Source organism: Bombus pyrosoma, linkage group LG1 (assembly GCF_014825855.1).
Source record: "Bombus pyrosoma isolate SC7728 linkage group LG1, ASM1482585v1, whole genome shotgun sequence".
In the NCBI taxonomy this organism is placed as follows: domain Eukaryota; kingdom Metazoa; phylum Arthropoda; class Insecta; order Hymenoptera; family Apidae; genus Bombus; species Bombus pyrosoma.
Window position 1 is genome coordinate 5,340,887 of NC_057770.1, and position 13,097 is coordinate 5,353,983.

Here is a 13,097-nt window from a genome sequence, read left to right on the forward strand (position 1 = left end):
TACACAAGTGGCTACGTCCTACTTCATACATTTATTTTTTACCCATCATAGACTCATTTCCGCAATCTTTACGATTATCCAGCCATAAAATCGGCCTACACTGCGCTTCAGCTGTTAAAGATTCGATATCAAGATAGTCCTTCGCATTCGTCGTTAGATACTATACTACTGTATTTATTTGTCGCTCGGGTATTTACTACAATAACAATTAACATAATAAAGGAATGACGAAGCATTTGTTGTATGGCCTATTTCCTATGCACGTGAAAGTTAATAACGACCGTCTCGTCGATAGGAATTGGCAGTGATATCATGGCAGAGTATCGCCAAATACTCGGCGAAACTTTTCGAGTATATTTCAAAGATTATACCGACCATATCTGGATAAAAAATCCATTCACGGATACTCTCCCCGAAACTCTAACGACGAGGAAGAATCTTTAACAGAGCTGTCTTGCGAACGAGGCTCAAAAATCGAATTCACAACGTTTCGGCCAGCTGAATTTTGGCCAAAGGCAAGAAGGAGCGGCTCCCGGCAAGTTTTTACTTGCATTTTCTACCACTTACTCGCGTGAAAGCGAATATTCTGTCATGGTGTCGATAAAGAAACAATTCCGAACTAAGATAATCATCGAGCCGAATCTAAAGCTGCGACCTTAAAGACCTATGTTGTGTCGAACCCTTGTCGATCCATTATATCGATCGCTTCTTTCAAACTTGCAGCGTCATTTACCTCATTCATTAGCAGGTATTTTAAAAAATTTTTTAAAATTTTTTCAATGCTTTCCAATTCTTTTTACGCGTCATAAATCAATTAAATTCGTAGCATGTTCTAACATTGCTGAAGCGTAACATACGCGTGTCGCGCACTATACATTTATCTTAATTTTAATCGATGGTACGTGACTCTATTCATATAGATATACGAGTGGTACGCGAAAAATAAAGGCCACGTACAGCAGCTTATCGTTTTTATTCCTTATTGCTTACTGCTTACCGTTTATCGCTCTTTTGTATAATCGTGGCTTGAAAGGACGAAGGAAGGAATAAGGAAGGCGTAGAACAAGGCGTAGAACAAGGCGTAGAGCAAGGCGTAATAGAAAAAGGAGAGCGAGTTAGAATCGTATAAAGTGTAAACGAAGAACTTACAGATATCGAGTGAGATCTTCGACGTCGACGAGCATCGAATCTTGTTCCATGTGTAAGTCGTCTCTTCTCAAAAGTCCTTCGACCAGAGCCTCGTTCAAAGCAGCGATTCTTGCATGCAAATCGTTCGCGACTACTTGAAGTTGCGCGACATTTAGCTCCGTTAAAAGTACTCGAGATAATCTGCGCCTATCCTCGCCCAGCTGAACGCCAACCTAAGATTAATAACGAACAGACCTTTTTATTCTTTTTAACGCAAAATATTATATTCCAGTTATCCTTTCGATGTTTTATAGCAGTAAAAATAACGACACATAGATCTAATTGTTTTCCACACTTTGTTCTTCGTATGTTAGCATCTTTTTGAAAACGCAAGTTGGGGAACACCTCTGTTTGTTCAATAGGAAGTTTTATATATAGTTTTAGTTTTGGTCGCTATCACGGGATAATTAATGCCTCGATTAATGCTTAATTTCATGATATTATTAGATTCCAGGATACAGATCGAAGAATCGGATAGTTTTAATATTAACATACACGTTTAAAGTAGAATACGATACGGAGTTCTTTGGAAGGAGAAAAAAATAGGAGAGATTAAGAGGCAGACTTTACTGGAGGGCGGGGGGGGGGGTTAGGTTGGTGTGTTTCTGGTCTTTGTCTTGTTCAGAAGTTGTACCAGTTATGTCCAGCTCGAGAGCATCCGTTCTTAAACAATGGTCGTAAAAGCGAGCCTGATTGAGTAGCGATTCGACATAGCACAACATACGGTTCCCAGATTCAAAGAATGGCCAGAGTACAACGATACGAACGTTAATCTTTCTTAATCTTCTCTCTAAGGATCATTTTCGATCCAATAACCACAAATATCTCGGAAGCTAAGAAAAGTCCGATATTTTCGTGAGAGGAAAGACTCGTTGAAGATGTCAATTTCTATGACACATTTAAAAATCATCGAAATCATCGAGGCAACAGCTAATTGACGAGCTCACTGTAAATCTAATCTTTAATTTGATCAATATCCTTTGTTTGATCGAATTAAAGATATTTATGAATCCGAATTAAAGATATTTTTCTTGAAACTAGGAAACTCGCGGAAAGGAAAGCACGATTAGATGGTAAAAGCTTGAACCATATTTAGCAATGTGAAATTATTTGATAAAACTCACTTTTTCGAGGCTAGATCGCACCATCTCGGTGATGGGACTTTGTTTTAGCCTTTGCCTCTCCACTTCCATCTGCATATGTGCCATTTCTTTGGCCTGTGCCAGGGCCATCCGTGCCTCGGTTTGCAATCTGGCCTGTCTGGCGAAGAAGTCGGCCTCGTCGATCGGTGCTGAATTCAAACCACTGTCCAGTCTCAAAGGTGGAAGGCTCAGCACTTGAGGTCTGACTGGCATTTGTTGTTTCTGTTGTTGCTTCGAGTTCAGTGGGCTCGGCGTGGATCCAGGGGATGCATCGTTCTCTGAACACGGAGACTCCGTGTCCGAAGGTGTTTCGTTCATGAAGCAGATCTGCAGATTCATCCCTGAGGAAAGCAATTGATTTTGTAAATGTAAAATGTTGTAATTGTAAAATGAAATTGTACACGCTTATGTGCCTCTGTATATAGGATAGATTATCTTCGAAGATATTAATTTGTCTTTATTTTACCTAATTTTGTACTTTTGAGTTTTTGTTTTCCAATCAAGATGCTACACGAACCAAGTTTTGCTGGTTACAGACTTGTTTTCAACCGAAGAAGTATGTAACGCGAGAACATCTTACGTAGGTTGCCATTATAATTATCTATGATAGAGATTAATTGGCTTTTATTTTATTTATCTTTTCGCAACGCTGATCTTTTATTTTATAACGAAGATAAATAATAGCGAGGGAAAATCGCTCTATACCTAAATCTCTCGGGCTCAAGTATAGCAATTTCAATCATACGACGAATCTATTACGTATTATTTAATTGATAAATTTTGTAAGAAGAAGCAATATTCTTGATCGAAATACAGTCGAACATATTTCAGTTGATACTAATTACTACTAATTAATTTTCTTAATTCTACTAGAACCTACTCTCAAAATTATTTCGAAACAGTAAGATATTTGTAAGATTTATCTAAAGCGTTGAATTTAGCCTTCCATTATTGCCATATTAATCAATAAAAAGAAAGGTACAAGCAAGATATATATGTATATACATATAAAATCGGCGTTATCACTGTCCTTAAGCTTGCCTTAATTTCTCAATAAACAAAATCTCTATGTTATATTGCATAACAATTCACAGCCGATTACCATTCGTTCGAGATGGTGTAGCGTTTTCAAACAAAGGGTCTCCATGCCTCGAAAAATTATTTACTTTTATAAATAAACATAATTTTATTCTAACTTGAATCTTTCAGATATCGCCAGAGTCCGCACTCCACGCCACGCACGCGATACATATCCATAATAAAGTTGAAAACCAAACATTAAACCAATAATCATATATCATTGCGGTTATTCGATCAATAATGCCACTATAACTATAAATAATCTATGGATATAAATCGATGCTTTTCCACGAAAAATGCGACTAACAAGATACGCTTCTTGCGAAATGTTCAAGTGATACGGACCACTTTGAAGCCGCGACTGGAGACTCGGTTTTCTTCCGCGTTCAGCGCGCAGGTCTTCAGCGTCTGGACCCATTGCCAATCTCCTTCGTATCTCTTCGCGATCGTTTCGCCGCTGTGAACAAACAGAGAAATCTAAGATGCGAACACCAGGGTGGTAGAAAACCGCCTTCATGCTTTAATTCTTCCTAATTGCTTTTGTCGAAACTGCGCCTATGCGTGAGAGTGAAATTATTAACGACATTGACGGTATTTAACTTCTCTAACGTATACTGTACATTAGACATTAGACATTATACTACGTATAATATGTCATTAATTGGAAAGGAAAAGGGATGCTGTCGATAGATTATCCGTTTATTGTACTTTTCTTTATGATTTTTACACAGTGACGAGTTGTAAGGATAGAGTAATTGGTGTTTGCCAATCGAATGGAAATGGATCAATAGTAGAACTATAATATCTATTAGAGGCGATGTTTATAACGATCTTACGTGATAAGGAACATCAAACGTCTCTCAAAGCATTTAAATTCTAAATAAGTAATTGATCCTATATTTTGTAACGTAACGATAGAATGATGTTTCGGTAGAATTTTTATTTTAATACGTGGGTTACGTAATTTATTATTACGTAAATTACATTACGTATATTACACGTAAATTCGAGTAAACTGGCTCTCACACAAGAATAATTGTATTATTTGTGATTAATTAAGAATAATTTTTGAAAATAAATCATGTAGTAAATAAAAATGTTCAAAATTAGTACGAATGAATGTATTCTCGAATTTAGAATGTATTCAAAAATATTAATATCTAATTACATATAGTAAACAATCGTGATTACTAATAGAAAATATAGGAATAGCGAATCTTTACTATTTAAAAATATCATTTCTCTAAAAATTCTATTCTAACTATAAATGGTGCCATTGGAATTCGACTTTTTCCCTGTTACTATGAGTCAATTAGAATTACAAATCCACCATGATTAGATATTATTCTAATGAATTATCTAATATGCCGCAATATGTCATCACGAAATTTCTACATTTGATATAAATATGTATATTAAACCGAACTATAGAATCTTACTTTGACAAGAAATTGAAAGTAAATCGTGATGATTCTGCACCGTAACGGAATTTAAGAACCAACCGTTTCCCTTTAGTAAAATTTCACAACTAGTAGGAAAAACTATTTAGAAAGGAAGCATTCTTTAGAATGGAAGGTCACCGGAAGTCACACCTGAAAAGTTTCATCCGGTTCTCCCCGCACTACTCTATCGAATCGCATAACGAGATCTTCCCTTTCAAGATCTTTTGTTTCGTCGGGCTTCTGTAGCAATAAAGTCGTTCCTTCCGACTTTGGCTGTTCCTTGTCGGTCTCTTTATCGTCATCCTGATGTCCCAGAAATGAAAGTCAATTCAATTTAACAATCGATACATTTCACTACCACCGATAAAAATGATCAGAATGATATTCAGTCGTGCGAATGGCGACAGAGATTCGCGCGCAAAGCAAAAGGATAGTGACGAGTAATAAGTGATAATGCAATGCTCGATGTATTCAGCAACACTCAACTTTCTTTCCTCCTTTTCCTTTAGCGCTTTGAACTTTTGTATTTGCGTGAAATTAGACGACGAGTAATAACTCGTATGTAATAACATCTCGGTGTCGTTTTTAACTACTTTCCAAATGCTTCAATTTGAAGGAAGGCATATATATCGATAGATAAAAAACATCTTATCCGTTGCTCTTAAATCTTTATCGCAAATATATATAAATATAAAAATATTTAGATTTGAAAGCAAGAAATCTACTTCAGAGTAGAGTGCAATTTCACGGAATCAGAAATTTTTTATTTTTATCCTTTAGGTGTATCTTATGATTCAGTAGAAAATTTAGGTACTATAATTTTGTATTGTCTAGCCTCTTTAAATTTTAAACGGTTTATTTCATTAGAAGAGTATTAATACAGCATATAGAATTCTTCAGCTGATATCGACACCTTCATTTACCTGTCTATTATTATTTGTAGCGAAAATATTTCAGGTAAGAGATAAAGAGCTTCGGGGGAGTTGGGTATATTTTTCTATTCGTGTTATTGGCTTATTTGTATACCCTACTGGATTATGGTAGTACAATATAGTAGATTATAGTAATACATGGAGGTATATAAAGGTCGAGTTTGTTTTCTGAATGAAATCATATTATCATATATATATGGCAGCAACAATACATTAACCTACTCACGTGGGAAAACTATTTATCAGTTTAGTGGATATTTTAATTTTTATTTTACAAAAGGTATCGCATGAAACACATGAGCCATTTGTATTTATTTTCCTCTAAGATGTCGCTATCACAGAGACACCCTGTATAAATAACTAAAACGATATATATATATATATATATATATATATGTATATATATATATATATATGTATGTATGTATATGAACTGTAGCCCTTTTCAACAATGACATATCTATCATGACAGATTTTAGTGTTTAGACCTTTTTTTCGATGAAAAATTTGAGATCGCTAAAAGACGAATAGATCAGTATCCGTGTTCTTTCCGTTTCTCGTCGTTTCAAGCCGATCTATGCTTTGTGTTTTCTCAATAATAACAATAAGAATGATTTGCTTTTTACTTCCACTGTATAAGTAGAGAAACTGCACCAAGAGGCTGTCTGCCAATAGGACATGAAATCATTTCCGAAAACTTTTTCACAATTTCTTAACGAACAATTATAATCCTAGTTATATTTAATACTTAATGATTAACACGTGGTCGGCCCATTTCTTCAATAATTGGCAACAAATGCGACCATCAAAATCTTTACGCGTCGTATCTACAAGATATGCGAACGTATTCTTATGTTTATAAAACTATACTTTTAAAAAATGCACGTAACACATGCAAATCAATTAGTATTTCTAGAGACAAAACAAACTATCAAAGCCTCGTTTCGTTTATTTATTTTTTTATACAAATATCATGCGTTTGCATAAATGTCCGCAGCTTATCGACCACCTACTTATTCGTTGCTTATCGGTATTCATATTTTTACTTTCTACCTAGTTAATTACATCGCTATTATACATTTACTATTCTACGATTCTAACATTATTATTATAATATTATTTTATAAAACATTATTTTAAAGTACATTAAGCGGCAAAACAGAGATACGTACATGTATATACGTACGTGTTTAATCTGTCGCCATTCTTTCGACTGATAACTGATAATGTATTTAAGGCTATGTATGTATATCTTACGAGATCGAAGTCATCGTATGTAAATGTGTATAGATCCGTGACGAATCGGGAGTCCTTTTTATAATGTTTTCTTGCCTTGTTGCTACTACCCATGTTTTCAAGATTTTGCTCCGGTTGTTCTTTCACGTTTTAAGCTTTTCCGTCAAGCTTCTTCCTTGTCAACCGTTTATCTCCACAAGAACACCATACGCATTTTTCCTTCACTCTGTTTACACAGTCTCATCTCCGCGTATCATTACGAAAGGAGTTCAACAGGCGAATTGGAAAACCGTTAACATTAATTAATGAAGGAGAAGAAGCCGACAGATTTGACAGACCCGTTGATATTTCTTCGTTCATCATGTCTATAATAGGTGCTACGTCTACATGCTATCGTGCGCAACAATAAATTCTTCTTCTTGCTCGTATGCCGAGAAGAAAGTTATTCGGACAGCTCGAGAGTAATAGATAAATGGCTTCATCGAATGATTTCTTATTCGTTATATGCGCAAGGCACGAGAATAAAAATCCAATTTTCTTATATCATCTATCGGTTACTTTCTTTTCATTTATTCGCCGTGTGATATAGCGTGAAAACTTTCTTCTATCGTTCGTTTTCCTATTGCGTCGAGGGAATTATTATGTCGGAGACTAATTTTTCGTCGACATTGTTCTCAAATTATTCATCGTCATTCTCATTTCTAGCAAGGATTAGCTTTGTCTTGGCTCTACTTAAAAAATGAAAGTCTAACAATAAGGTAACGTTATAGAGTTAATGAAATGTAGCAACTATGGACATTGAAAGCGGATGAAGAATGCTTAACGGACAATGAATTTAAAATCACGGAATTCTCAGAGTACGATGTAATTTCCTTTGAATATGATTTTCAAGTGATTGGAGTAGGTCTGGTGAAATACATTAAATGCAGAAGAAACGAATCTAAAAGTCTTTCCATTGTCCTCTCTCTATATTCAAATATGTTGACAAAAATATTGAAATATCGTGCAAGAATACTCTATTTACTAGTAGTATCAATATCAACAAAAAATCTGCCTTTTTAATTTTCTAATCTTCTAATGTATATATATATATATATATATAATATATTATATATATATATATATATATATATATATATAATGTAGGATCTCATCGTAATCAAGTTACCTATCCTACCAAGTTATCACCTACTAAAAAACTAAACAGAAATGGTATTTTCTTTTCTCTTTAAGAAGAATTTGATGCTATCTTGCGATTCAGTTTGCAATTCAATTGATATCCTCGCTCGTTCCCAACAGTTGGGCTTCCTTCCTACCGATGTCACAAACGACTATAACGCGTTTGTTCACCTCGGCAGACACTGTGGCGCGTGCCTTCGATTATATATAATAAAAGGCAGACGAACAACGTAACAAGACGCTATTAGATACGAGACAGTGTTTATGATGCAAATGAAACGTAATAAACGTATAATTTAATTACACGCGCCTTTCGATTTATGACGATTCGATCTATATTGTAGCATCTAGAGATGACGTGAACTGCTACTTGTGAATCAAGAGTGATTCGATCACGTTCGTTACCGATCACGCTGGTACTTCACAGTGATTTGCGATTTTTCGTAATCGCTTCTGATTGGTCAACAGCATAACCGTTCTTTGCAAGCATCATATAACCCGTATGTTTTTTATCAACGATATTTGTATCAACAATTTTGAAACCGAATGGACAAATTCCGAATTTTAAGATACTGACATAGGATAGAAGAAAAAGAAGCAAAGAAAAAAGAAACGAATAATTCCTCTCTTTTCGAATGTTAAATAAAGTAAATCTACGATAGACGAAGGAAACGTAACGTAATTTTAAATTAACGTTATACGTAGATATTTTTGTGCAAGCTATATCGAAGTATTTTATAAGAAATGATCACAGACAATCAAGATGAAGAATTACCAGATCAAAGTGAGCAAATTCACTCGAGATAACAGAATCACGTTCACAGTCATGAATAAAGCTAGATCAAACCATAATCGTGATTCTGCAATCACCGTAATAAATCATAAATCATAAATCATCAAATGTCAGTGATTTTGCACGCCATCTCTAGTAACATCGCCAAACTATTTTCCTCGCGAATACTGATATTCAACATAACCTTCAAAAAGTGTACGATCTATATGATTTTCGGAATTCTTTGATCAGAACGAACGATCACAACGAATCACGATGAAATCAATTTTCCGCTAATAGTTACACAACACCACTAAAGTAAACCAAATTGTCGAAGAAGATCACGAGGACACTGTTATTCAAGCTTCGTTGTACTTATCACGCCAAGAATATCAATTTCTCCTTTGACCCTCATAAAGTAAGCCGCAGCGCAAACGAAACATCGGTTCGCAGGTAACGGATGCGGAAGAAGATCGAACTGCCGACGATTCGAGTGAAAATAACCTTAATACACTGTTTGTCGATGTTAGATGCATTTAAAGTTTAGTAAATTTCACGTAGTTTGGCAAATAGCTGTTCGATCAACCAACGAAGCTTTTATCTCGAGTCACCATTCACTGTCGTTCATTGTCGTTCATAGAGACTAGATATTTTTTCTAGCTTTTTTACTCGTGATAAAATAGATTGAAAACATGGAAAGATACTGGAGTTTTTACGACGTGACTGGACTCGCGCGAGACGAGAACAACACGGGACTGGCATAAAATGAGTCAAGTGAGCGGCGAACCGATCTTCCGGTAAGGTTTACTCGAAGGAGGTGGTAAAGCCGATGGTGCCATTAACCGTCTACGGAGGTTGAACTAGCTTTTCATAGTGTTCGGTGAAAGTGGTTAGCTTATTTGACGCGCGAGTGTTCGTGTTTATTCACGTTTACAGCAAGGAAACATTTAGTCTTTATTCTTGATCAATTATACGGTTTAAAGTTCGGCAAGTAGTTTCAACTTTTTACAGGAAACAGAAGAGAGAGAGAGAGAGAGAGAGAGAGAGAGAGAGAGAGAGAGAGAGAGAACTACGTACAGAAGCACAGGCGGTTGATTTAGTAGCGCAAGTTACACATCAGCTGTACGTCGTAAGACAAAACAGCTCGAAATAAGCAATTTAAGACTCTGATACGACGAATGATCAATGCAAATAGTTGGCTGTTTGAATATTATTCGAAAAAATCAGCTATTCAGTATAATAATTAAAATTTGAATGATTTTACCGCTATATGTTCTATAGTATTTTCTATTAGCTATTGTATTACTTATTGGATATTATTATTTGATTATTCCCCGATATAACTCTTTTGTTTGATATTGATTGATTTAAAAAATTATAAATGGCAATAGTAATTTAGGAAGTGAATTACTGTTTATCCTATTCTGTTATTCTTATTAATATTTAACGTAATAAATAGACATAGAGTATTAATCAAGCAAAGAGTTTATTTACTAACGATTTCAATTACTTTAGAGAATAATGATTCAACATTTCTCTCGAACGCCTTAAATTATGCTTTTATAAGTATTTCATAGGTATTGTTTCTCCTTGTTAGTTCTATAATCGCACTTGCTTTTCTAAAATCGCAGTTCTATTTGTAAAACGTTTGGTACTTCGAAACAAATCTTTTGATTATCACTGCTAAAGATGGTATATGTACCTTCGCAAATTGTACGCAAAATGTTTCGCTTGACTGCTCACGCTCGAGTACTCTTTTCACCTACGGACAGTTGAGATTTTGATTCGCAATGATACGTGAACCGAAGATGTTAGAGAATTAGTTGCACCTAATCAAAACTGGTTTATGGGTAAAACGAAATCTCTTTCTATGCATTAGTTTGTGATAAATCAGTCGTAATTATTTTTTTACTATACGAATATATATCTATACGAATGTAACGCTGAAACATTCTTTAACGTCAATAAACACGCGATGCTTCATTTCTTTGAAAACATTTACCGACACATATAGGAATTCAAGTACTGGTTTAAAGAAAATTTTGAGGTAGACGATACTGTGCAATCTTAAATTGAAATATAAAATTAAGTTACTTCGACACGTAATTATGTAAAAATGCTATTTCTCAAATTGTTCCGTGTACATAAATTTTTAATTTCACTAAAGGAACATTTTAATGATTTTGCCCGATTTTCTATATTTTCAATCTTATTTTCAAAACTAACGCAAGTATTCTCTGCCGCACTAACACATCGATTTGTTTGATTTTCTACGCAAAAGAAAAATAAAATATCGAAAAGTAATACGACATTTATACATGCACATAATGAGCGATAAATTCTTTTCAAAAATGTGTTTATCGTCCCCATTATTCATTTTCTCTCATAATTTATTACGCATCGTTAAGGCTACTCGAAGGTTTTACGTGCTAAATAGTGTCACACTCTATCCGACATGACGGTTGCATTGATCCTCTTCGTGGCGAGCATCCGTTTCCTGCTCCCCCATTTCCATACAATGGACATTGCGCCGCGCCGGCGAATATAGATCGTCTGTGCATTTAACGAGACTCTGCCTATCGGGACCCTGAAACGAGGTCCCAAGCCTCATCGACCTCATTTTCCGCGTCAATGGTCAAAAAGTTACTCGCACGAAACACCTTGTCCGGAATTACACGGATTTTCTTTTCTCTCTTGCAAGCAACCGATCGAGCCTACGCGCAAGTGAAACATTCTCTTTCACGGATTCGTTTTCTTCGCTAACTGTTTCACCGATAAAGTAGGTTAAACGGGATTTCCCAATTGTCATTTAAACTCGACATAATTCCTCTTGTTTCCCAACAAAAAGAAAAGCTAAGGAGAAAACCTGTATTTTTTTCCATTCCTGAGAAATAATTAGGTTAATTAAACTAGTTAAACGAACTTTTGCGTTTTCTATTTTGTTTGATTTTCAAGTGGAAACATTATGGTTTCAATTAACGAAAATATTCCGCAATTGGGGATATACTGGCGACTTTCCAGTTTTTCGCTAAACCAGTAGTTGCAACAATTTTTATAACATATCGCACCTAAACTGAGATCGATATCTATCTTTGTGTACGCCTACCGCATCCTTTGCAGTTTTATTTACAGTGGTCGACATTTATGATTATGAGTATATCTCGGCCTTTGACGATTCAATATCGTCGCGTGAACGTTCATTCAATTTTACCATCTGTATTATCATCTGTCTATGAGAACATTGGCCAGCCGAATTTACCTTTCCGTACAAAAATTACGCGATCGTAATTAACGTACGTATTAACAGTTGCACGCTTACGTTCGACGTTTCGTTACTTTCTACCATTATCCCTTCTACTACAATTTATTATTCGAGAAATACAACGTTAACATACCTCGTTTCCCTTGAATCGGCCTTGTAACAAAAACGTTGCTACGCACGACACCGTGCAATTAGACATATGTAAAAAGGTGTTTACTCACTCGTCGTTCTTCTTCGCGTGCAGCTCTCAGGTGAGATTCGATCGCATCCAGATCGATCTTTGGCATCGCTGTCTCGATATTGTAGACGTCGAAGCCACCTTCCATGGAGAGAAGATCGCATGAGATATCGTTACAATCTTAATTATGTAATGTTAAGTTATTGCAAGTCGAGTAACATAGAAAATAAAGACCTTTACTCTATTATTTTCTTCGTCACCCATCATAATCATTTCATTTCTACTTTTATTATTATGGTCGTAACCTTTCTACATTTGTCACCGAAATATTATGTGTATAATATGGTATATAGTATACGTATACATGAAACATATACATATAATGCATCACGCGATAAGCGATCGTTTGAACGAAAATGAGCAAATGTACACAAATTGAATTGAAGAAAAGAGCAAATTAACGTTTTTATTTTTTTTATTTTTTTCTAATAATTTTTGTATTATAAATCTTATTTTATTGCTATGAAATGGGAAGAAGCACGGCAAGTGTACGCGAGAGCATACGTAGGAAGAAGCGTAAACGAGCAACAGTGAAAGGAACGTGTCACGTATAATACATATAATACACTGCTTCTATACTTCGATACTATATAATACCAATCATGCAGAATTGCTGTGCGTTACAC

General features: G+C 35.2%; 1 protein-coding gene across 7 annotated transcripts in view; it reads right to left on the bottom strand.

The window, feature by feature from the left end:
* Nucleotides 1-13,097, bottom strand: part of LOC122569658 (schwannomin-interacting protein 1 homolog) — a 36,360-nt gene that overhangs the window by 6,178 nt on the left and 17,085 nt on the right. For all 7 annotated transcript variants that reach the window (XM_043731065.1, XM_043731045.1, XM_043731056.1 and 4 more), the window contains 4 exons: nt 12,455-12,552; nt 3,756-3,867; nt 2,313-2,671; nt 1,150-1,361 (listed from right to left, as the gene is read on the bottom strand). In XM_043731065.1, the coding sequence (XP_043587000.1) occupies nt 1,150-1,361; nt 2,313-2,671; nt 3,756-3,867; nt 12,455-12,552 (781 nt within the window). The remainder of the gene's footprint in view (nt 1-1,149; nt 1,362-2,312; nt 2,672-3,755; nt 3,868-12,454; nt 12,553-13,097) is intronic.